At 36.5% G+C, this 22374-nt stretch overlaps 2 protein-coding genes across 6 annotated transcripts in view; one reads left to right on the top strand and one right to left on the bottom strand.

Annotated features, from left to right (window-relative positions):
• The window catches only part of LOC126915589 (phospholipase DDHD1-like), a 410369-nt gene that overhangs the window by 182331 nt on the left and 205664 nt on the right, over positions 1-22374 (top strand). The gene's annotated exons all lie outside the window — the stretch shown is intronic.
• On the bottom strand, positions 215-21048 carry LOC126915580 (unconventional myosin-IXAa-like). Of its 5 annotated transcripts, none has more exons than XM_050720359.1 (15): positions 20423-21048; positions 18778-19661; positions 18389-18690; positions 17676-18293; positions 17300-17598; positions 16973-17232; positions 16593-16900; positions 16177-16514; positions 16023-16083; positions 14744-15070; positions 12569-13492; positions 12405-12482; positions 10090-12335; positions 9015-10022; positions 215-8697 (listed from the first exon to the last, which is right to left on the bottom strand). In XM_050720359.1, the coding sequence occupies exons 3-15, from the start codon at positions 18679-18681 to the stop codon at positions 8600-8602; spliced, it is 6858 nt and encodes a 2285-aa protein (XP_050576316.1). In that variant the 5' UTR covers positions 18682-18690; positions 18778-19661; positions 20423-21048; the 3' UTR covers positions 215-8599. The 5 variants fall into 5 exon arrangements, with proteins under 5 accessions (XP_050576316.1, XP_050576317.1, XP_050576320.1 ...); XM_050720360.1 differs by having other exon boundaries at positions 20634-21048; XM_050720363.1 differs by lacking the exon at positions 14744-15070 and adding an exon at positions 15661-15708 and having other exon boundaries at positions 20423-21046.

The raw sequence follows: 22374 nt of genomic DNA, 5'->3' as shown, positions 1-22374 counted from the left end.
CAGAAATTTGTTTAAAATTTTAATTTTTCAATTTTATAACAATAAGATGATCTGCCTTAATAAATGCTTTTCTTCGATTTATTAAAAGAAAGAAAATAATATGAAATTCAATCTCCGTTGAAACTGCATCTTTTTACCGTAAAGTTTGCTGTCTTTTTTTTCGGGAGAAAAATATCGAGTGAAATATTTGCGAGGATTAGACGAATACGTGACATTAGGTATAAGGTAGATACTTATTATTTACTGTCAGGTATACTGTACATAATATTTCTTTTGCCTTACAAATATTATATAAAATTACAGTCGATCACGGAGAGTAACCTCGCACACAGTCTCACGGACGCACTGATATACCCACACGCACGGCAGGCGACACGTACACGCGCACACATGCACACTACACGCGAAATACTCTAACTCACATACCAAGTAGACGTTATTACAGATTCGCGGATCAACTCGCCGAACCTTCCTCCTAAATTTACGTACAGATACGTGCACGTTATAGCTAACTTGCCCTGTAATATCAGAACACGTGCATCCCTCGCGTCCTCCCGCGATCTCTTCCCCTCGTTGGTTCACGCGTTTTCACTCCCCTTCGATCAAATTTTGCCTCGTGTTATCGTTGTTTGGTAAATGACAAAATTTGGAAACAGATAATTTTGCACAATTTGCATCGCGGTTTCTCCTTATCGAAACACAATGAGAATAATCGTATTAAAATCATTTATAAGCAAAAGAGTCTGAAAATAGAGAATCAAGTTACATGTAATGCGCGCCACGTTAAATTTGAATTTCGATCGTTGATTCTTAATTTGTTCCTTATCTCGGTTTTTCAGGCCAAAAACAACCAGGAAGAGTTTAGGTCACACATCGATACCTCTAGTTTCACGAAAGGCAGCCTAACGGAAGAGAAAAAAAGAAAAAAAAAAAAAAAAGAAAAAAGAAAACTCGTGGAAAATTACGTTTTCTAGTAAATCCGAACCGTATAGAGAGAAGAACAAGTGCTATCCACTCGGCAGACACGTAACATAACCATTCTATCGCGTTTCCGGCGAATACTACGTGGGACAACCGGAACAAAGAGACAGAAAGAACCAAGGCACGGGTAAAAGGTAGGAAAAAAGCGAAAGAAACACGTTCGTTGTCCCTCTCAACGAGTGGTACTATCGTCGTCGTGAGTTAACGGCGAAAAAAGACTGGTATTTCAAGCGTGTACGAGACGCGCTCAGGACTCTCTTTCGCGTTTATTGCCAGCTTCTATGGGTTGTGCTCGATGGAAGGAAAGAACGAGAGGGACGATAGAAGGCGGAACAAGGTGTCGCGCGTTACGTGCATCACCCTGTTTCGATTGTTCGTTGCGTTCTTCGTCCCCGCGACGGCGACGGCTATTTGGCTCGTTTCACGGTGCTTCGTTCGCTAATCTCTGCTCTGATTAGGGCGCGAAAACACGCGATCGACGTAAACGAGAGGAAAAAAAAGGTCTATCTCTTCGATAGAGATTTCTTCGATGGTCTGTAAAAAGAACCGGATTGACGCAATGAAAGGAAAGCCGGAAACTCGCGGGATCAAAGAGGAGAGCGCTGTTTCGTGGATCGTCGCGCAATTATCCGCACGCGCGGCCAGAGAAACGTTCCTTCTTGGTACACGCTCGAAGGTTCCCATTGAATCTATCGAAACTGTCGTACGATCGTCCTGGTTCCATGTGTCCGGAACGACCGTTATGGGTGCAAGTTTTTCGCTTCAGGACCGGAAACTTGCGCCATAGAGAGACCCGTTACGAGTTACATCGAGGGAAGTTCGAGTTGCGAGAAGAAACGTGGTTACGTCTACAAGACGCGTATTCCGATTCGTGGTGCCACAGTCGTAACGGAGAGTTCTGCGATACGCGTTATCCGTCCTTAAGGTCGAGTGGCTTTCCTCGTGGCGGATTTCCGCTCTTCGCGTATTCGTCTCTCTGACAGTACCGACTGATCGTTTCCCTGGAAGTCTTGCGTGATTCTGTAAACTCAATCCGACCTTATCTTCGATACCCACCCACGCACACACGCGCGTTTAGTACGCGCGACGCATCGCACCCTTGCAACACACGCAGCCAGGCAACGACACAAACAGATAGCGGAAGGATGAACGCGCGAAAGAAGGTCTGAACGCAGCGCTACGATACGCTACCTATGGAAAATCGCGACGGTGGCCGCGTTTTTTGGCCACGCTGGATGGACGTACAGGAGGATAAAGGGAATCGAAAGGACTGAGAGAAGTACGCGCTGAATGAGAGCGAATGGAAAGAGAAAGGTGAGCGTGGCAGAATCGTGAAATCGCTGAGAAAATCGTTCCGTCTCGTGAAAATTCACCGACGGAAAAGAACGGAGATTTTCAACGGACCTCGTGACCTACGTGAACGAAAAGAAAAAAGATTGAAGCTATGCCGATCGCCGTAAATTTCTCCGTTCTCTTCGATCCTTTTTATACAGATATACATACATATATATATGTGTGTGTGTGTGTGTGTGTGTGTATATATATATATATATATATATGCGTGTGTGTATATACGCGCATTTTATTCAGTTTCCGAAGCGTTTTTGGAAAACGCGCGATCTCGCACCGATACATGCACGCGACGATGTATCGACTTGCAATATTCGAACCGAGCGACGCAGGAACGAGCCGCTTATTGAAATTTTTTTTACGCACACCTACACAATTTTTGCACACGTACTTCTACGTATATATATATATATAAAATCATATATTTATATATGTATATGTATATCGTCCTTCGTCTGCGACACACCATCATGCCTGTTCTCTCTAACTCATTCTACGTTTATCACACATACACGCTCGCTATTTTGTTCGAAGAAAAATAACAGGTATGTATATTATACATATATATGTACACACACATCTATAATATATGTATATATATGTATAAATACAATGAACGGAGTATCCAAGTACGTCGCACAAACATCTTCCTTCGTAGAAGGGAACTACGAACCGGCGCATCCAACGCCAACACATTTTTCTTCTATCTAGGCAACGATCTGCTAAAACGAAAGATCAGAATTCGATACATCGAACGATCGACTAACTTCCTCTTAACAGAAAGAGAGATAACAGGGAGGAAGAGAGAAAGAGAGAGAGAGAGAGAGAGAGAAAAAGCACGACGAAATTGGATACTCCGATCGCGCGATCGTGATCTTAGATTTTACGCCAAGACACAAATGGGAAGAACCTTTCAATATCCAGACGTTTCGGTGTATAATCGTTGAACATTGGATGACTCCGTTCCTTCGTTTCCCCCTCAACCCTCGATCGATACCAGACACCTCGAATTTCGCAGTTTCGACAACCCTCGTCGACTTTCCTCGACCATCTTCCACGGCGTCGTTCGCAGTGTATTTCGTGCATTTTCCATTCTCACGCACGATGCTCGTAAAACGAAAAAATCGACCGCGTGTATACTGCAGGTACTTGGCGCGAAAGTACGCCCTCACGTTGGCGACGATCGTTCGACGAATGGTTCACGAACGATCGCCGACCAGATCGGTACGGGTGAACGATAAAACACAGGTTTCCTCGAAGACAGAGTCGAATCACTGTCGCATCTATAATTGTAATAAGCGTATTTCGTAGAATTGGGCCAAAAAACTAGAACGATACTTTCTCCTGTTGTCTCCGTAGTTATTTAAGCGATCTCAATTCATCGTTTTACTTAGCATCGTGTTCGATCTAGCTTTTATTTCTTTAGAAGAGATCGGGGAGTAAAGTCGATGCGGGTTTAGATTCTGGTGATCGTGCTCTAATCGTTGGACCAACTCGAGCGAGTATGATCCATGAAACGTGGTGAATCAAGATCTCGAAGACAAAAATATAGAATGGAGTATGATGAGAATCGTCGTCGGCGTAGCCGCACGCGATGAAGCTAATTAGGACTTTTAGGGGCGATATTGTCATGAAGAGTACCGTTTTCTCGCGCTATCTTATCGCCTATTTACAACGCAGGTCGGCCCAACGCACGGCAGAGTGAAAATCTCATACGAATCGATCTTATTCGCTCTTCGACGCGACCGATCGCGAAAAAAATCTGATCGATCGCGTTTCCTTCTATATTTAATCGACGACTCGATTGTGAATCAGACACGATTTATTAAACGTTATTGCATCGATAACGCTGATAACTTGGAGAAAGCAATTTTCATCGATTATTCGACGCTAGACGGATTTCGAATACGTGAAATTTTCGCTCCATCTCGAGACGGAGGGTCGTCGAGAAAATTGCCGGTGTCGCGACCCATATGTCGGTTCTTTTTCGTTCTCGTTCGCTTTCCTCCCTTCACGATCGAGATAGATGATACGTTTTGTGCGCTCGATACTAGCACGAAACACCTTTTTTTTTTTTTTTTGCACAGTAGAAGCGTAATGCGTTTGCGTAAAACGATCATTTACAGATACTTTTTTTATAACGATTAGTTCTTACTCGTTACGCGGTTAAAAAGACTACCCAGCTGCGCCACGGTGAAATCACTAACACGATTTACAAGCTCTAGATCAAACCGTGGCTGGCCTTCCTAATGATAAATTTCTCGCGAAGATGAAAAACAGAAAGTGTTCCTTACGGGCGAAAGAGCCGACGATTCAACAACCGATCTCGATAAAAGAGACAACAGACTAACCGAAACGAAAATCAACCTATTTTCTTTTTCTTTTAGTCAACTTTTTGCTTCGAGAACGCACGATCAAACAACAAACGGACTTGTCCAAAACCTTTACAACACACTTTACACACTGAAATTAACAGTAACGTTTTCAGCATAAAGAACGTTTAACGTTAACCAACGTGTGTTCTCATCGTGAGCACGTCCATTATCGATAAAAAGGAAATACCGGAGAGAACGTTTGATGGTATTCGAAACGTTTCAAAATCGCAAAGAAATAAAATACGGCAGTTAAGGTGGTGAACAAATTGACAAAATTATACGATTCGGTAATTACTTCGTGAATTCTCCGTCCCATTTGATTGATATTAACTGTGAAATTGATTACGAGCTATTAAGCAGCTAACATTCTAAAGCTTTAATAAGTATCATTTAAGAAATAATTGAAGAAAATTGTGCTGGTATCAAGTACAAGATTGCTAGGAAACCCTGAATCGATATTTGAGAGAAACCCCATGGGACGGAAAAGAACGAGTTTCGCTGTGTACGTGAGGCGTATCGTAGGTAAAAGGGTGAATAATACTGATTAAGATAAAGGAACCTTTTGCATAATAACGCGTATGTTTATCGATCGATAATGTACGCGCCCGTGCATACAAATCCGTATACTCTTGCACGATACTTTCACGATGATTAAAGAACACAAGGCGCGTCGAACGAAGAATTGTTTCGACATCGAAGAAGGGACCGATCGAATAGAATTCGTTCGAATGGCCGTGGCCAACGTCACAGATGTCACGAACTCGAGAAAATGCAATAACATTTCAACGTTAAAAGACAGGCTACTACTGCAATCTGCGTAGTAGAACAAAACGTACGTCACAACGATCCTATCCTAATCAGTGTAAAAATCGATCAACCGTAAAACGAAAGATCTCACGCTCGTTCGGCTTGAGCGTTAAAAAAGAACGACGCGCGAAACATGAACATGGACATTTAAAAGAGTTGAAGTCGCTAATCGATCATTCTAAAACGAACGTGACACGAATTACGTAGATTTCGCGAGTCGATGAAAAAAAAGAAGAAGAAGAAGAAGAAAAAGAGGAAAAAAGACAAGAAGAAATTGCAACGTTTTGGAAAGAAAAGAAGTCGCGTGCCCTTTTCCGAATTTCCCGGTTCTAATGCTAACAGTTACTTGGATAAAAGTCACGCGCGATCCGATGTAATTCAACGCGAAATGATTCGATTTGACCGTTCAAATCGCTCCATAACGCGTTTCTAAAACATATTTCTACAGCTTGGAACATGTATGTATACCGCATAAATATTTCCCCACCTCTTTTCCGCGAGCAAGATCCTTTCTCTGTCGTGGCCGATCGTTCGACGAGATTTACAGCGAGCTAACGAAATATCGGTAAAATCGTGGGGCATAGGTGAAAAAAGAAAGGAATTTCGATTAAAAAAAAAAAAAGTAATAAAAAGTAAAGTAATCGAGTGCATCTTATTCTAAAATATTCCTAATATCTCGAAACAGAGAGGGGGAGGGAGGGAGGGAGGGGAAAGGAGGATATGATTTTGGTAATTCGGTGAATACAAGCATAACTGAAATATGAAATTGATGGGAAACTGATACGCTTTGTCGTCGAATTAAAATTAAAATAGCACGATGGAATTTTCAATTAAATGCAAAATAAAAAAAGCTAGATAAATTAGAGATGTTGGAATAAAAATAATGTTTCTTTCTTTCTATTTGTGTTTTTACTTTTTGCGAAACACGACCTCGAAATATTTTATTCCAACGTCTCGCTCGAATAACTTCACGACTCTTTCAATTGTTGGATATTCGAGTCTGACACGAGGACGCACGACAGAAAAACAGACCAACTGTACGCTATAGCGGTGTATTAAAAAAAAAGGTGGAGATGAGCATAAAGAAAGCGGAAACTTAAAAAAAGAAAAAAAAAGACAGAAAAAAATAAAAGAAGAAAAAAGGCACTGGACGACAGGGGAACTAAAACGAAATCGTAATAAATCTCAAGTAAAAAAAACCGTCTGCTCAGTCCGGTGCATACAAAAAAAGTCTTTGTATATACATAAGTATTCCTGTATACAAATGTTTTTCACGTATGTATGTGTAATCCGTGTGTCTATGTAATATCTATACATTAGTACGTATTCGCTCGAACGCGTTTATGTATATAAAGGAGTCTCCCTGTATGAAAAAAAGTAGCCTAAGTAAAAACTGATACGAAAGTACATAATTGGCAGGCCGTGTGTGTGTTTGCGTTTTATGTATTTTATCAACGGAATATAGGCGTGTATAAACCCTACACGGCATATATCGACAATAGAAATAATCTTGGTAACGACTCTCGTAAAGATAACAATAATAACAGATTATTACGAGATACTCATTATCGTATATATCGGGTGACTCGAGAAGTTTACGCCGCATTATATTTACCTAAAATGGTTCTACTTGTACGGGTATGTTTAGGCATTATCCAAAACAAATCGCTATTCTGGCGAGAAAAATTAGAATTGCACTCTATGAAAAATACTTTTTAACGAGTAAACAAATTTATTTAATAATATTAATATATCGCAAAGTAATATCAAAGGAGATTTTAATGGAAGATTAGAAAAGATCATTAATGATTAATATGTTTCTGCCAGAAAGAAAAAAAGGAGGAGGAAATAAAGGAAAAACAAAAGAAGCTGTGGAAGAAATTGGTTGATTACGCTTTTCATGCATCCAAAGATACGATTAAAATATTGATCGGAACAACGGTATAAAAATTGGCACGAACTTCTCGGATAACCTAATAATATATGTACAAGCTACAATTTGGTTTCCTCTTTCCCTCTTTCCGCGTGATTCGAATCACTTGCTTGAAGCAGCGATTCGATAACTATCTATTGCATCGCGTGCGCGAGTATTCTATGTAAAAAACAAAGTTAACGGAATATGTCTGGCAAAAACAAAATCTGACGAGGTGACTCGTTATCACTTCTTTTCAAGCCATCGATCAATGATATTGTTCTATACACCGTCTTTTCTATCGTCCTTTTTCCTTTATTCTGCTAACGAAACAATACGAATACCTTCCTTTCTAAACCTGCGGTTGTCAAAAAACTCAGCATAAACTTGCGCCTTTTCTAGTAAAAAAAAAAAGTAGTTATTATCGTGTTGATTCACGCAACAGTCTATAAAATCTGTAAGAAGAGCGAAGAACAAGGATAGATTGTTTTCAAACGAACCGATAAAAAACTTGAAGTAGAAGAAGAATTTAAATGCGACTAAACATTTGTAACAACAACCGATGATCCTTGTCTAGTTTTCCGTTTTTCTTGACAAGATAACTATCTTAACTCTTCACGTCGATGGTACAGAGAAATGAAACATGATGTATCAAAATGAAGAGATATTCTACTATAGAATACCTACAAAATGTAAATGTTCTGCTTCGATGGAGCTTTCAAGACATCTAGCCTGATTGACACAGTCTTCAATAAAAGGAATGCATTCCAGGAGAAAAAGTTTATAAAATGAATATTTAATACATTTCACGTGAAGCTATATATTCGCGTAATTTGTTAAACATTCTTTAGAAACCCCTGAAAGCTTTGCGACAGAGTGGAAAAAAAAATATATATAAATATATATATATATATATATATATAAAGTATATATATATATAAAGTATATATATATATATAATGTTTGATCGAATTATCAGCTGAACTTCGTGTGGAACAAATTACTAGACCTACCTAATATCGTGTTTACTACTTATTTAAATTACTAGCGGCTTGCCGATGAGACCAGAAGTAAGACTCGTCGATTCGCTGCCGTCAGTCAACGCTTCACAGCGTGTGTCATGTTGTTACACTTGACGATCATCATTCTTCGTGGTAACGTTTATCGTGGATGGTCATACCATTACCATGTCTTCATCGACACTGATGATCGTCGGAAATGCATTGTCTGCGGAACTTTGCCTCTGGATAGGTCTCTTTCTTACGAGTCCGTCTATTGACAGACATAAAGCAAAAACCATAAATTATAATGATTTAACTTAAGAGAAAAGAATCTAACTTTAATCAGTACTGCTTGCATCTATGTTTCAAAATATCATAAATCTTTAATTTGTCCTTATTATCATAATATAAAAGATAATGATCTACATCATATTATTTTAAAAGTATATATTAGAACATGCGACTAAATCTTTTCTTTTTTACACTGTATACACGTGCACGCAGGCAAAAATGAACTGCTTTTTCTGGACGCATACGTGCATAAATAGTATTCGAAAGATCAAAATTAACGAAATTATAATAATTTACCGGCAGAAGATGGAAGAAGATCGTCAAGAGATCCATCGTCCAAGTCTGTGGCAGATAGAAGTAGGTCGTCGTCTGAAGAAGCTCTCGTTAGGCTGGGAAGAGTTGAAGTTAGTAGGGCCTTTTCCTTCTGGATTTCTTGTATATGATCGACGAGAAGCGCCTCCTCTTCATCGCCTCGATCTCTCTCTCGATCTGTAGTAACACCTCTGGCAGTCACACTTGGGGTCGCCGCACTTAACTCCTCTGGGCTGAAGATTTTCGAAGATCGTAAACTGGATAAACGATAAGTCGCCGTGTGACAAGCGGATTCGAGTGTATTTATGTCGGCTAAAGTTGCTCGCACGACCCTCAATTTCTCTTGTACGATCGTTTCGACGCAACAAGTCTGCCTGCCAACATCTTGTAAAGAATCTTGCGCGGGCAACGTCCTATTCGTCCTTAGAATGCACGGCGCGAAGACTATTGCTAGGGCTGACGGAGACATTCGATTGTCGACTTCATGAAGCGCTACTCTAGCTAGATGAACGATCAGTCGTTCCATCAAGTCGAAGTTTGGCTTCGGCAGCTTCTTCAAAATTGCAAATAGCGTACTGATTCGATCCCGAGGATCCGTTAAGTTCGCAGCGTGCAGAAAATCATCGTAATACTCGAAAGTGAGGAGAGGCTCTGGCATATCTCGAAAGAAACTTTTCAATACTGCTGCAAGCACGTGTACTTGATAATTCTCAAAGTCCACTTTCTCTAGATCACCTTCGTCCATTTTCACTTTTAATTCCTTCACTTTGGAACTGACACCGCTCTTTCGATATATACCTTCCGTATACAGACCATGCATCTCTATGGTTGTAATTAACCGATCTACCACTATCGGTACTTTACCGTCACCACAGTCCAATTTATACAACGGTACACCGAATATTTTCCGTGAGTTCATTTCGTGCAACGCCTCCTTCCCACATTCTGCTGATGCTTTTATATAACACTTTTTGTGACACGTTAACTTACAATCTAAACATAAAAATGTAAATACGAATAAATAAATGCTATAAAAAAGAGGAAAAATATGTATACTTACTCTGACAGACAAGTCCTCGCTCGATAGGCCACATAAAGAAAGATGTACACACTTCACAAGCTGTAGGAATGTTTATAATAGTTAGCTGGAACATATGATTACCATGACGTATTGGTTCTTCATGTTTTCGTTTCTTTTCCTTCTTACGTTTGCTTTTGCTCTGTTTCTCTGGTGCTTCTGTTTTGACTAGCGTCATAAATTCATTCATGAATCCTCTAAATGCATTTACTCCCATTGTCACGGGAAAATCTTCACTGGTATTTTCTTGTTTGCAGACTGTTTCTATTACGTGCAAAAAGTTCGCAATTAAGTCAGTGTATTTGATGTTGCCTTCCACACCTTGCTGAATAGCAACGCTGTAAGTGATCACTAGGTCGTCTTTAAATTTACGCAAAGCCTGCCTAAATACACGATCGACTTCGCTTGGCTTCCTGCCTTCCTCTTGTCCTTCCATTATGTATATCTTCTTCGTAATAAAATCTTGCATGAGAGCTAACTCTTTCGCGTCGGATATAATCTTATCAGTACTGTCAGAGAACGCGGATGTACCGGTTAAGCTGAATTTCGATACCACTACTTGTTTCGAGGCATCGTATGGCGTTCGTGGTGGTTTCCTGTGTTTTCGCCTACCTGGAGTGTTCGCTAATATACATGGCATTTTAAGTACTCCGCCATTCTGAATACATTTGACATGGTATAATTGTTTACAATCAATACATTTGTACCCCTGTGTTACGAACGCATCCATCTTTTCGTGGCAACATACGCACACATCGTCTTTGGCAAACCTTGCTACTTTTCTAAAACAATGACCGGCTAACGTGAAAAGATTGCCTTTCCATTCTAATAGATTCATTCCAGGTGCGAGTTTTAGGTCATTGGGACTTGTATCAGTTCCAGGTTTGTCTTCGCTAAGTCCTGATATTTTAGTCGCTGGGTCCGAATTTCTTCTCCTCAGCTCTAGTGTTGTTATAGCGTTGGATCTCATGCGCTTTCCAGGTTGTTGTGTTTTAGATGCAACTTCATTTTTGTTTACAGGCCAATCTGTTATCGATCTGGATGGTGTATCATGTGGACTATCTTTCCGAGGCCTTATAGTTGTTGCTTTATGTAGGTCACTCTCTTTGATCGTACCCAGAAATAGACTTTTGGTTTCTCCACTGTTGGTTTCTGATACACTCTCGCCCATAGATCGACACTGGACTTCCCGAGTGGGACGATTTCTTCTGGCACTTCTGACAGGCACGTCGGGCTCGCATTTTTCCTTTGGTTTCGAATTTTTCTCCTTGGGCGAAGTTCCTTTCAACAAGGGACTTTTTAAAGCATTTTCATCGTTCACAGCATCTAATTTCATAGATGTATCTCCTTCCGAGTTTTGTCTTCTCAAGTAACTAAAATCTTTCATTTCTTTACTGTGGCCATAACCATGATCACGTCTGATAGGTGAAACTGGGACGCTTTCAATCCGCTCGCTCGGTACACTATTATCACTTAATCGACGTTGTTCTCTAGCTGATGAACTATCCATATGAATAAAACGGTCACTATCCAATTTCACATTATAATTCGATGCTTCGTTTGGTTTGTCTTGTTGCACTTGCTCGAACATGTTATCCGCTATACTTCTATATTGAGAAACATTTGGAGAACGCGTCAAGGTTGATTTTTGAGGACCAGGCAGTAAATAATCACTATAATTAATGGACGAAGAAAAGTCTGCTCGGCGACGCCAGACGTCTGAATTTGGACTATGCGTTAAACTCATGTTAGATTGATGGTATGTAATTTCTCGTGGACTTGGAAATGATGGAGTTGTGTTAAAAACAGGCGGAGCACTTTGTACTGTACTCGGAATTTCTGTATCAGTTTCTCCATCGCTATATCCCGTCGATGAACTGTCTGCTCGTTTATTAACAGACGACAATCGGCTCGAAGCATTTACTAAGTTTGTATTTGCGGCAACTACTGGAGATTGATCACAGCGTTTCGTTCTAGTGCTCGGTACCGGTTTGCCATAAGAATTGTCTTGAGATTCAGAACTGTTGCTCACTTGAGATTCATAGCTTCTTAAACTAGTCAAACTTTCCAAGCTACTTTTACGCTCATTAAATTCATCCGAAGGAAAAGAATCCGTGTTTCTTAAGATCGAGCTAGATTCTTGTAATATTCTTGTATTTGGTATAATTTTACGCTTTGAATATGACATACTCGTATCAGCTGTACTATCTCGAAGTACATTATCCACTCTACAATTAACACATATTATTGCGGTTAAGTATCAAAAATTTTAACGTAAAAAATAGATATTTATTTACCTTGCTGACGTAAGACGATTCTGAGATTCCGTTTTACGAATCGTATTAAATTCCAACAAGCCCTGATCTGTGAGTGACCTGTAAATTAAACACAAGCATTAATAATAATACAAGTACTTGTAAATATACATATTATAGTTTTAATCTCTTTTGCAAGTACTTACTCTTCGCTATTCCTGAGCCTAGGATATACCTTACTGTTATCATATACAAGCTCTCCTTGATTTTGAGTTTCTTTATATTCTCCGATTTTATCAACAAGCAATTTTTTCTGTCTTTTTAATTCTGCGAAAGTCTTCCTCGCTCTATTACCGCGAATATGAGCTTGAAACATAATTACACAGGACTTAAGTTTCTTAAACCAACTATGCTGTTTATATGCCCTCCAAGCAGACTGGATGTGAATGACAGCCTCGATTCTAGTACGTAAAGAATGTGCGAATCTTTGGGCAATGACCATCCTCCAAAATGACTGTATTTGCACAACTGCATTTTTCAATCTAAGGAATTTCCTTCTTTCTAAACACGCACGGAACCATTTTTGTATAGTTGTAATGCTTGTAATAATTTGTTGGTGTAATTCAATGTCTAGTTTAATTTTTTCTGATTCTCTAAGAAACACTTTAGTTGTTCCAAGTTGATAATTATCTCTATTTAAATTTAGTGTCAATAGAAAATCTCTAACGTCAGACTGAGAACTTAATAAACCCTTAGGTAATAACATTCTATACAATTGAATAAATTCTTCATATGTTAATCTAACGTTAAATCCAGCTTGTCTTATTCTGACTGTTTCTAACATTCCTGTATATCTTAACTGTCGTTGCACTGTTTCTTCATCGAACTCGTTTGGTACCTTGTTGGCATTGCTTTTAATGCATCTAATGAAGAAAGGGTTTGCTTGGTTTAATGTATCCATAAGACTATGCAGACTTTGTTGAAATTGTGCAGATACTGTCATAGGCTGCTTTCTTGCTTTTCCAGGTCCTGAGCCGTAACTTTGCGTTCTTCCAGCAAGTGTTTTTACAGTTTGTAGATTTTTTAGACCCTTCTTACCCCGTTCTCTTGGTCGAAATGATTTATTTTTCCTGTAAAAGTATTAAATTTTAATGTGTTATTATTGAAAATTATTTCATGAATTCCTTTTCCTATTTTTTAATTTCTTATCAAAATAAAAAATATACATAAATTATATGTTTAAATTTTAAAGGATATTAGTATTATTTTAGAATTATTTATATATTTTGATATTTCTTTTCTCTAAATTATTATTAAATATCCTGACATAGAAAAACAGGAAAAGGAGAATTTATGATTCCTATAATGACATGTATGGCATTGCAAATAGTAACAATTAATTATTACAAACGTACTATGAAAGAGAGATAGCAAACATTTAGCAGAATGTCATTAGAATTTATATGACTAGATTATGACAGCAAGTATAGAGAAGCATACAATATTAAGATTAATTGTGTACAAAAGTAGTTATCTGCAGATTTAGAAGTTTTTAGAAATTCTTAGTAATATAAGGAAATATAGTTTGATAATTGTGCACTAAATAAATACATGGATTAATATGAACTATTAGTGTTAATGATAAGCAATTTGCATTCTTTACGAACTACTAACTTTATGAGTTATGGTTTTCATTAGTACATAAATGTATTCTTATAAAAAATTTGCAATTCGTTAAATTCATAAAAAAATCTTATCGTGCAATTAATTGTAATTAATTGCTAGCAAGAAAGGATATGTTTATAATATTGGGAGCTTAATGCTATAGGATCTTTTTGAATTGAATATATATGCTGTATCAACCAGCATGTAATGTAAATTAACCCATTCTTAATTTATATAGAAATTGAATCGAAATAAATGCATTATCGATTTTTAAATATTTCTTAATTAAGTTTATTGTAGGGAATAAATGGGTCAATTTAAATATTATTAATTCAAAAAGTAAAAAAACTACTATTGTGAAATTAACATGCATTAATTGTAGCTAAGATTATGAACAAATAAATCATTAAAATGTGATGACTAAAAGACGACCGGCGATAATGATCGTGAATATTATGGTACATCAAATAGAATGATTTTGATGACCTCTAAAAAATATGTGAAAGCTTCATAAAATAACGAATACTTGTAGAAAGCTGTGTATGACTGCATGGGAAGACCATTAATGTCCTATTGAAATGCTATTACCTATGCACAAAGAAATCCTTCACCCAGAATTACTATAGAGCACACACTACCTTTATTGTAGAGCAGTGAATTTTTGTAGCTTAAATATTACAATGTTATGGAATATTAAATAGGTGCTGTTTACATACATGACTATTTGATTAGCGCGTTCCATGACGTTTGCTTCGTCTTTTGGAAGCACCCTCTCTAGCGGGTTATGAGTATCCCGTCTGAGTTTATTATTACTATGAGGCTGGTCTTCCCTGCCCCTTATTAAGTAACCCTTCATCGTGGTTACATTTGTCGGGTGTTGCGTTTGATTAATGTTTCGAGATTGTGGCCACGACAATCGGTTGTTGTTTACATTGTCGTTGTTTTCGAGTTGTATAGAAGATAATGTGGTAATGGGTATAGTTGATGGTATGCAGACACTGCGCTGCTTCTGATAGCTTGGTGGACGATTATGTTTGTGCAAACTGAAAAAGTCTCTCATGCTTAGTTTTTTTTTTAGTAGTTTTATGTATTTAAATAGTAACCATATATTGTTCAATATCAGTATTTAATTTAAACTTTTAAACTTTGCTTGCTGGTGACTTTAGGAAGAAAATGATTTCATTGAAGACAATCTGTTTCACGAATGATGACATAATGCGAATTTTAATGATTGGCATGAATTGTATAAATAAAAAATTATTGTTGAATTGTTAATCATGCTTACGAATAATAGCAAGTAAATTAATATATTTTAAATGACAGAATGTAACTGTATTACGAAAGTTATGAAGATTGCACTCTAATCACATTTAATACAAAAAGTGCACACAGAAAACTCTAAACAATTTCTCACACATAAGATTGGAAAAATTATATGGATTTACAAGCTGTTTATAACTTGCAATCTCTACTTTGTATTATTATAAATCGAGTAAATTTGTATTTTAAGCTTTGCTAGTACACTCTTACTGTAAAGCTAAAGATAAACATTGTAAATCCATAAGACATCTTAGCATAAAAAAAGGTAATATTTGCCAAAATGACACATACAGTGGATCAAAAGACCACTTACGCGATTCGGTTAATAGTTAGATTGACGGTCGACAACGTCACAAGATGGCTACAGGGACAAAAGACATGTGGCCAATGTAAATATAATTAACGTTTGCTTCAATTATAAACACATAGGAACCTCTTCAGCTTGATGCAAATATTATCAACGCACAACGTAGATTTATATTTTGTAGGGTGAGATAATATGCAGATAAAACATATTCAAAAACAAGCGCAATAACATTGCCATTTGTTTATCACGATCATTATTATATAACTAATAAATATTGCTCTATATTATGAGTATACAAGCACTCAAATATTTCGTCACCCTTTACGAGAGTAAAGATTATATAAAATTAGACATGAAAATTATGATACCTTATTAAATTCTCGTTCGGTGTCCTATACCTGTTTTGTATAGATGTTTTTGTACCATCAGCTAGAATAAAAAGAAAAAATCTCCATATTATTAGCATGAAGAATTTAAATATAAATAAAAGAATATTCCATATCATTAAAAAAAATACTGTACCTCGACCATGTCTATGAGCTCGACCAGCTTCTTGGAAAGCAAAATGAGCGCGAAAAAATGCTCGAAGTATTGCCCATCTAAATACCGCAACCGGATCTGCACCCACTAATTCTCGAACAAAAGCAAGGGAAGAATTCTTCAATACACCAACAACACCATCAGGTCGCATTAAATCCAGATTTTTTTCTCTCATATTAGCAGCTTGGTACTTAACAGATCCTGCATAATGACGTACAACAAAGGCTGCTTCGCGTCGTTGTGGTGCTTCATAAAATGGATTGTCTTTATGTACTGTATTAAATTTTTGTAGCAGTGTCTCATTCGTTGCACCCGGAAAGCTGCAATAAAAAAAATTTAATTGAAAGAAATGCGAGGTATTGTGTTTTTAAAAAATAAAGCCAATGCTAAATACTAACTTGCATTGATCATCTAAAAGACAAAGAAGGCCATTCGGTTTCCCTTCTATTAAATTTAAACAACCTGAATTATCACTGTAGCCTATATCTGTCCACCTAATCCCCTGTTTTCTGTACTCTCGTTGTTCATATTGGAAAACATGCTGATTGAAATAATGTTGTAGTTGTTCATTAGCATAATTTATACATAACTGTTCGAAGCTATTGCACATTTTGAAGTCTTCAAAACCAAAGATATCTAATACACCTATGCTATTGCCTTGATGATCTCTGAGGGTATCTTTCTTTGAAAGTAAAGCATGATTCACCTATTAACAACAAAATATTATCTTATAATTTTTCAAAAAACAAATTTCAAGCCTAAAACCATAATATCTTACCTGAAGTACAATCCAATCAAATAGAGCTCCATATAAACACTTAGCCATAGCATCTCTTGCTGCAATTGCTTCTGGAAGCCTATAGTTAATAACTAATGTTTCTCCAGACGCTCTTGCACGTTTAGCAGTAAGTGCAGCCAAAAGAGTTTCTTGTTTTACTCGCAGAAGTTCAGATATCAATGCAACCACTTCAGGATTTTTAACTCCCACAGCTTCATCGTGATGGTGATAAGATTTTCTAGGCTGAAACTCCACATTACCTAAAATAATGTCATCCATGTCATTAGATTCTGTCATAAAAAGTCATTAAAATAATTTATTAATCACCAAGTAAAAGAACAGCTGACAGAACTGCAAACAATCGTCTCTGCTTTTCTGGTGTAAATCCAACCATTTCCATAGACTGTTTCAACCTTGAAAATTCATGTCGTTCATCAACATTTTCTAGTCCATAACAGCCACTTTTATTTAAATAATTGTAACGGTCGCAACTTTCTAAATGCAAAAGTTGCTTTTCTTGTTCACTTGCTCCAGCCAAAAGATAATAAAATACATGATAATTTCTTTCATTTCTTCCTTGAGAAACTATTCTTGATTTTTCCAAAAGATATTTTTGTACGACCGCCCTAAAGATAATTTTATCATAGTCTTTAATAATTATCAAACTATATAATCTTCTACATCTTATGTATAAGAATCTTACCCATGAACCATTCCATTTTCTTTATAATTCACTTGGATAAATTTACCAAAACGGCTACTATTGTTGTTATGTGCAGTTTTTGCATTTCCAAATGCTTCTAGTACTGGACCAGCGCTGAGTATTGTCTGTTCAACACCACTACCATGAGAACCTTTCTGACTAAGTGCTGTCAAATGATGCAGTAGAAAATTTGTTGACTCTGTTTTACCCGAGCCACTCTCACCACTAATAACAATGCACTGATTTCTTTTTTCTTTAAGCATGCAATGATAAGCTGCATCAGCTATGGCAAATATATGTGGAGGTATATCTGGCCCCAACCTTCTATTTTGATAGAGTTTTACATATTTTGGATTGTAAATAGGGTAAAATTTAAACGGATTCAATGCAATTAATATGCTGCCAACATATGTATATATGTTTCCAGCTAAAAACCTAGCCCGAAGGTTGTCCAATAGAGTTTGTTCATTAAGATCTGGAAGTTGACATAGATCTGGATACTCTTTATCTCGTGGTTGATATAGGAATCTATTAAAATAGTCCTTGAGAAGTTGTGGATCCATGGGAAACCTACTATCTGACCATAAATAATCTGGTTGTTTTTTGCGCAAGTAAAACCTAAAAATAATAAAGAAGTTAGTCTAACACATATATATTTCCTTATATAAAGATAATATTCATATAGTTATGACATTTTAAACAAATATATTTACCTGTAGTATTCTTGTTGCGCTGCATTTTTTGGCCATAATAACATAAGCGCCACAGGGCACTCACATGGCCCAAGTCTTCTTTCTTTACATTCTTGCCCAACAGAGTTTCCTACTACTTCTGCTAACTCATAACCATTTGAAACAGATGCATCAACTAATCCAAGTCTCTCTATAATACACTCCACTATTTCAGCTGAGGAAGTTTGTTTTGTAGCTTTAATTGAAAGTGCTTCATATTCTGGGCTCCATTCACCCACAAATACTTGCACTACCCCCGAGATACAACTGTCCATTTTTTAACCCTATAAAATTAATAATATTCAATTTTAAGCCTACATCTATGCATATTGTTATTGATTTTATTACTTTGTGCTCATATACTATCTTACCTTGTTTTATATAGGGTTAACAAATTTGTCCTCTATCATCCAGGCAAAATTTCAAATGTATTGTTTCTTCTTCTTTTTGTTTCTCAATTATGTACAACCACTGATGTAAACGTTTAAAATAATTTTTATACATTTTGTTTAAAAATAATCAGTTACAGTTTCGCTAATTTATTTACAGGTAATTTTTACATTAATTTAAATTTGTCAAATGCACTCAAAATTACCCAATATTCATAAACTAAAAGACTTTATTTATATACATATATATCATGTCAAATCTTAATCATGAATTGGTTCAACAAAATAAAAGTTTGTATTTTTTCTTTCGTTGCAGTACAAATAATTAAAGTGCTCCTAAACTTCTTTTGAAGGTCGCATTTAATTTTACCATATTATTTCATCAATAGGACAGAATACCACAAAGTATTGTAATCATAAATTAATATACCCTTTCTTTTTGTATAATAAAACAGAATCATTAAAATTATTCTATTGTTTCTTTGTTTTGTTTTAAATTTATATATTCAGTCAATTTTATAGAATTCTGTTGATCTTGTTCTTCAATAATTAGAGTATTTTGAATTTATAGGATGATGTGTTTAATTCAGATATCATGTATTTAACACTGAATGTCCAGCAAAACCTTTCTGATAGCCATTATATTTTATCATGACATTTACTGTATAGTTGCAAAGAGTGTAGGTGTGCTATTGTTGGCAGGCAGTAACTCAGTATCTCCACTGAGACAATAATCCAAGGTTTTCAATGTTTTGTAAACATCCTCATGCCATTTGAGTATTTTAATACACTTATTGCAAAAGATTACAGATGTATTTGCATTTGTATGTATTATAGAACTTTTGTGCGTTAAAGAAGTATCTTATCTGAAAAAAAATGTATGACACATAAATATTTTACATCAAGTATTTGTTGCATTGTATAAATAATGTCATTGTTGTATTTCTCTATTACACGAATTTACTTGATTCAAACAATTTCATAATGCAAGAATATTTTATTTTTTTTTATATTTGATTTTACATATAAATACAAATTATCTATCAAATCCAGAATAAAATGTGAATTCCAGGTAATATTGTTCTAACCTTAAAACAAAAAGATTATATCTATACGTCTCTTTGTTACTTTAAAATCCCAATCCCTTTTTTTGTTTTTTCTCTATGAATTTGTGTTCACCGAATTTAAAAATATCCCCCTAAATCCTTTCGTCATTGCTGGTAAATTTTCAATTAAACAGTAGCGGATTTATCTCGACACAAAAAGAAGGAACAGTGTAGAATAATATTCTAAATAATCTCGAGTGAACGGTAATCGTAACACATCGATCATTCGTTGGATACACAAAGGATTGCGAAAAACGACATACGTTCCCGAGATACCGATTGCCTCGGACCTGACGGCTGACATTCGCAGGAAAACCGTCTTCCGACGCCGATTGGCGGGTCATGGACCACACCACCAATCAGCAACGATCTGCGAGTGTGAACGTCAACAGAGTAAACCGGGCTTAAATTCATCAAGAATTTCTCGTCCACGCATGACACTTACTGATTATTACATATCATCGTTAAAGAATGTAATGAAAACATGCAAGTCTATTCAAGGAATATGCTGCTTTTGTTACCTCCTTTGCTGATAACAAGACGCTCGGCGTGACACATTCTTACATTCTTATAAATCATCAAAACCTTCGCATTCTTGGGCATGCTATCACGGACTGAAAATTTCACTGTAAACGCATTGCCGTCTGTTTTCACGATTTCGAATTTCCTTCTTTTTTTGTTCGTTTATCTAAAATATATCCCCTTTTCTTATAAATCGTTACAGAAACGTACTATCGAGAGAACGATATGATACAGCTGTGGCTCTCGCGCACTCGACATACACTGTTCTTCTGTTTTCTCGCACCTAGAGAACACACGTACAATACGGGCGGATTGACACTTCAGTAAACAAGGTCTACTGTCACCGATACTCCTGCGTTAGTTCAGTTGTCGCCAGTTTTGCTGAAAATTACACTAATATTCGTGAATAATCGTGTTCTTGAATTGATAATACCGATGACACGGATGATGGGCCCTTGCCCAGTTTATCGTCCTTCGTCTCCTCTCGGGATCCTGCGTCCCGATACGTCCACCATTTCGATTTTTCCGATCACGTGGTACGCAATGTTCGCTTTGATTGGCTTATTTCGCAGAACCACGTGACTGTTCGCTGAAGCACAAACCACGGTTTACGGGTATATAAACAGGTCTCAACATTCGTTAGAGAAAACCGTCTGTCTTTTGAATTGAAAAGAATCGAGACAGAGAGTAAGAAAAGGTCTTGTTCTGCGAAATATACAGAGATGAATACAACGTATCTGTCTTTGCTGGAACATTCATAGTACCTATATATATATGTATATATGTGTCACGCATGCGCAGAACGAAACTTTTCCTTACCCTCCATGTTGATTTTATTTAACTCAAACGACGGATGGTTTCATCAATGCTTCCACTATGGAAACTCCAGATCTGTTTATATGATCGTGCTATATATACATAAGATCATATACATAGGTGTACAGGTCTGGACAACCGTAGTTTGGCGTGGTTTGGACACTCTTATATTGAAAGCATAGAGACAAGTGTCCGCCAAATGAAGACAAAGAAATCAATATGGCGTCGATATCAGATATTGTTCTACACATGCGCAAGATATTGCGGTTCTTTTGAAATATAATTAAAATTCACTAGCTAGTTATTTTATATTATTAAAACAATTATAATAAATCCAATCTATGCCGCAAATACCTTAGTAACGAGTGTTGTTATAAACGAAATATTTACTGAGGAGGATATATAACTTTTGTATGCAAAGACGAAATTCTTACGTTACATTCAAATACTCTTGCTCCTACGTTTTCGATATAGGAGTGTCCAGATCTGTTTGTACGACTGTGGTTTAAACACGGAATAAATCGTTTTCCTTTGTATTAGAAACGGTTAAAAGAAAAATACATTTAATCTCAGTTTGTAATTTAAAATAGATTTAAAGTAAAATAGCAATTTTCCAGTAAAGTACAAAACATTTAATGCCGCAAATTGACGTAAAAACTATAGAGCAAGGTTTTTTAGTGGAGATCGAAATGTAGCAAACACAAAGTTTGTCTTGGAATTTTATAAATAATTGTAAATAATTGCCATTATAAATTGATTAAAATTTAATTTTAGAAGCGTAGTTAAATCCTGCTGTGGAACACCTTCGATTTTAAAAGTGGAAAATCAAATGTGATAAACGTAAGAAGATTGAACAACGTAAAAAGAAACGATCCTTTACAGCTAGAATTCTTTGTTATAAAATATATTTACCAACTACAACAGATATACCAACCAATAAAGTTACTTCAACAGTTAAATCTTTTCCAAACCAAGCAACAATAATGGCAGAGAAGAGATTAATGTATAAAATAAATGAGAAGAAATTTTAAAGCTCTGCCATAGTCGCCTAATATACCATTATTTGGCAGTGTAAAGTATATCATTTTAATATTTCGCCCTTTTTATCTTTTTCTCTGTATTTGGTGGACTTACA

Source organism: Bombus affinis, chromosome 4 (genome assembly GCF_024516045.1).
Source record: "Bombus affinis isolate iyBomAffi1 chromosome 4, iyBomAffi1.2, whole genome shotgun sequence".
NCBI classification, from domain to species: domain Eukaryota; kingdom Metazoa; phylum Arthropoda; class Insecta; order Hymenoptera; family Apidae; genus Bombus; species Bombus affinis.
The sequence above is the reverse complement of the archived record's forward strand: the minus strand, read 5'-3'. Positions and strand labels throughout refer to the sequence as shown.

What these genes read in the sequence shown, in the direction of transcription:
- LOC126915580 (XM_050720359.1), bottom strand. Translation starts at nt 18,681, where the DNA reads ATGGACAGTTGTATCTCGGGGGTAGTGCAAGTATTTGTGGGTGAATGG. An exon ending in GTCAGCTGTTCTTTTACTTG is followed by an intron (nt 17,233 to 17,299) that starts GTGATTAATAAA and finishes ACATTATTTTAG; the next exon opens with GTAATGTGGAGTTTCAGCCT. An exon ending in AGCTCATAGACATGGTCGAG is followed by an intron (nt 16,084 to 16,176) that starts GTACAGTATTTT and finishes TTTTTATTCTAG; the next exon opens with CTGATGGTACAAAAACATCT.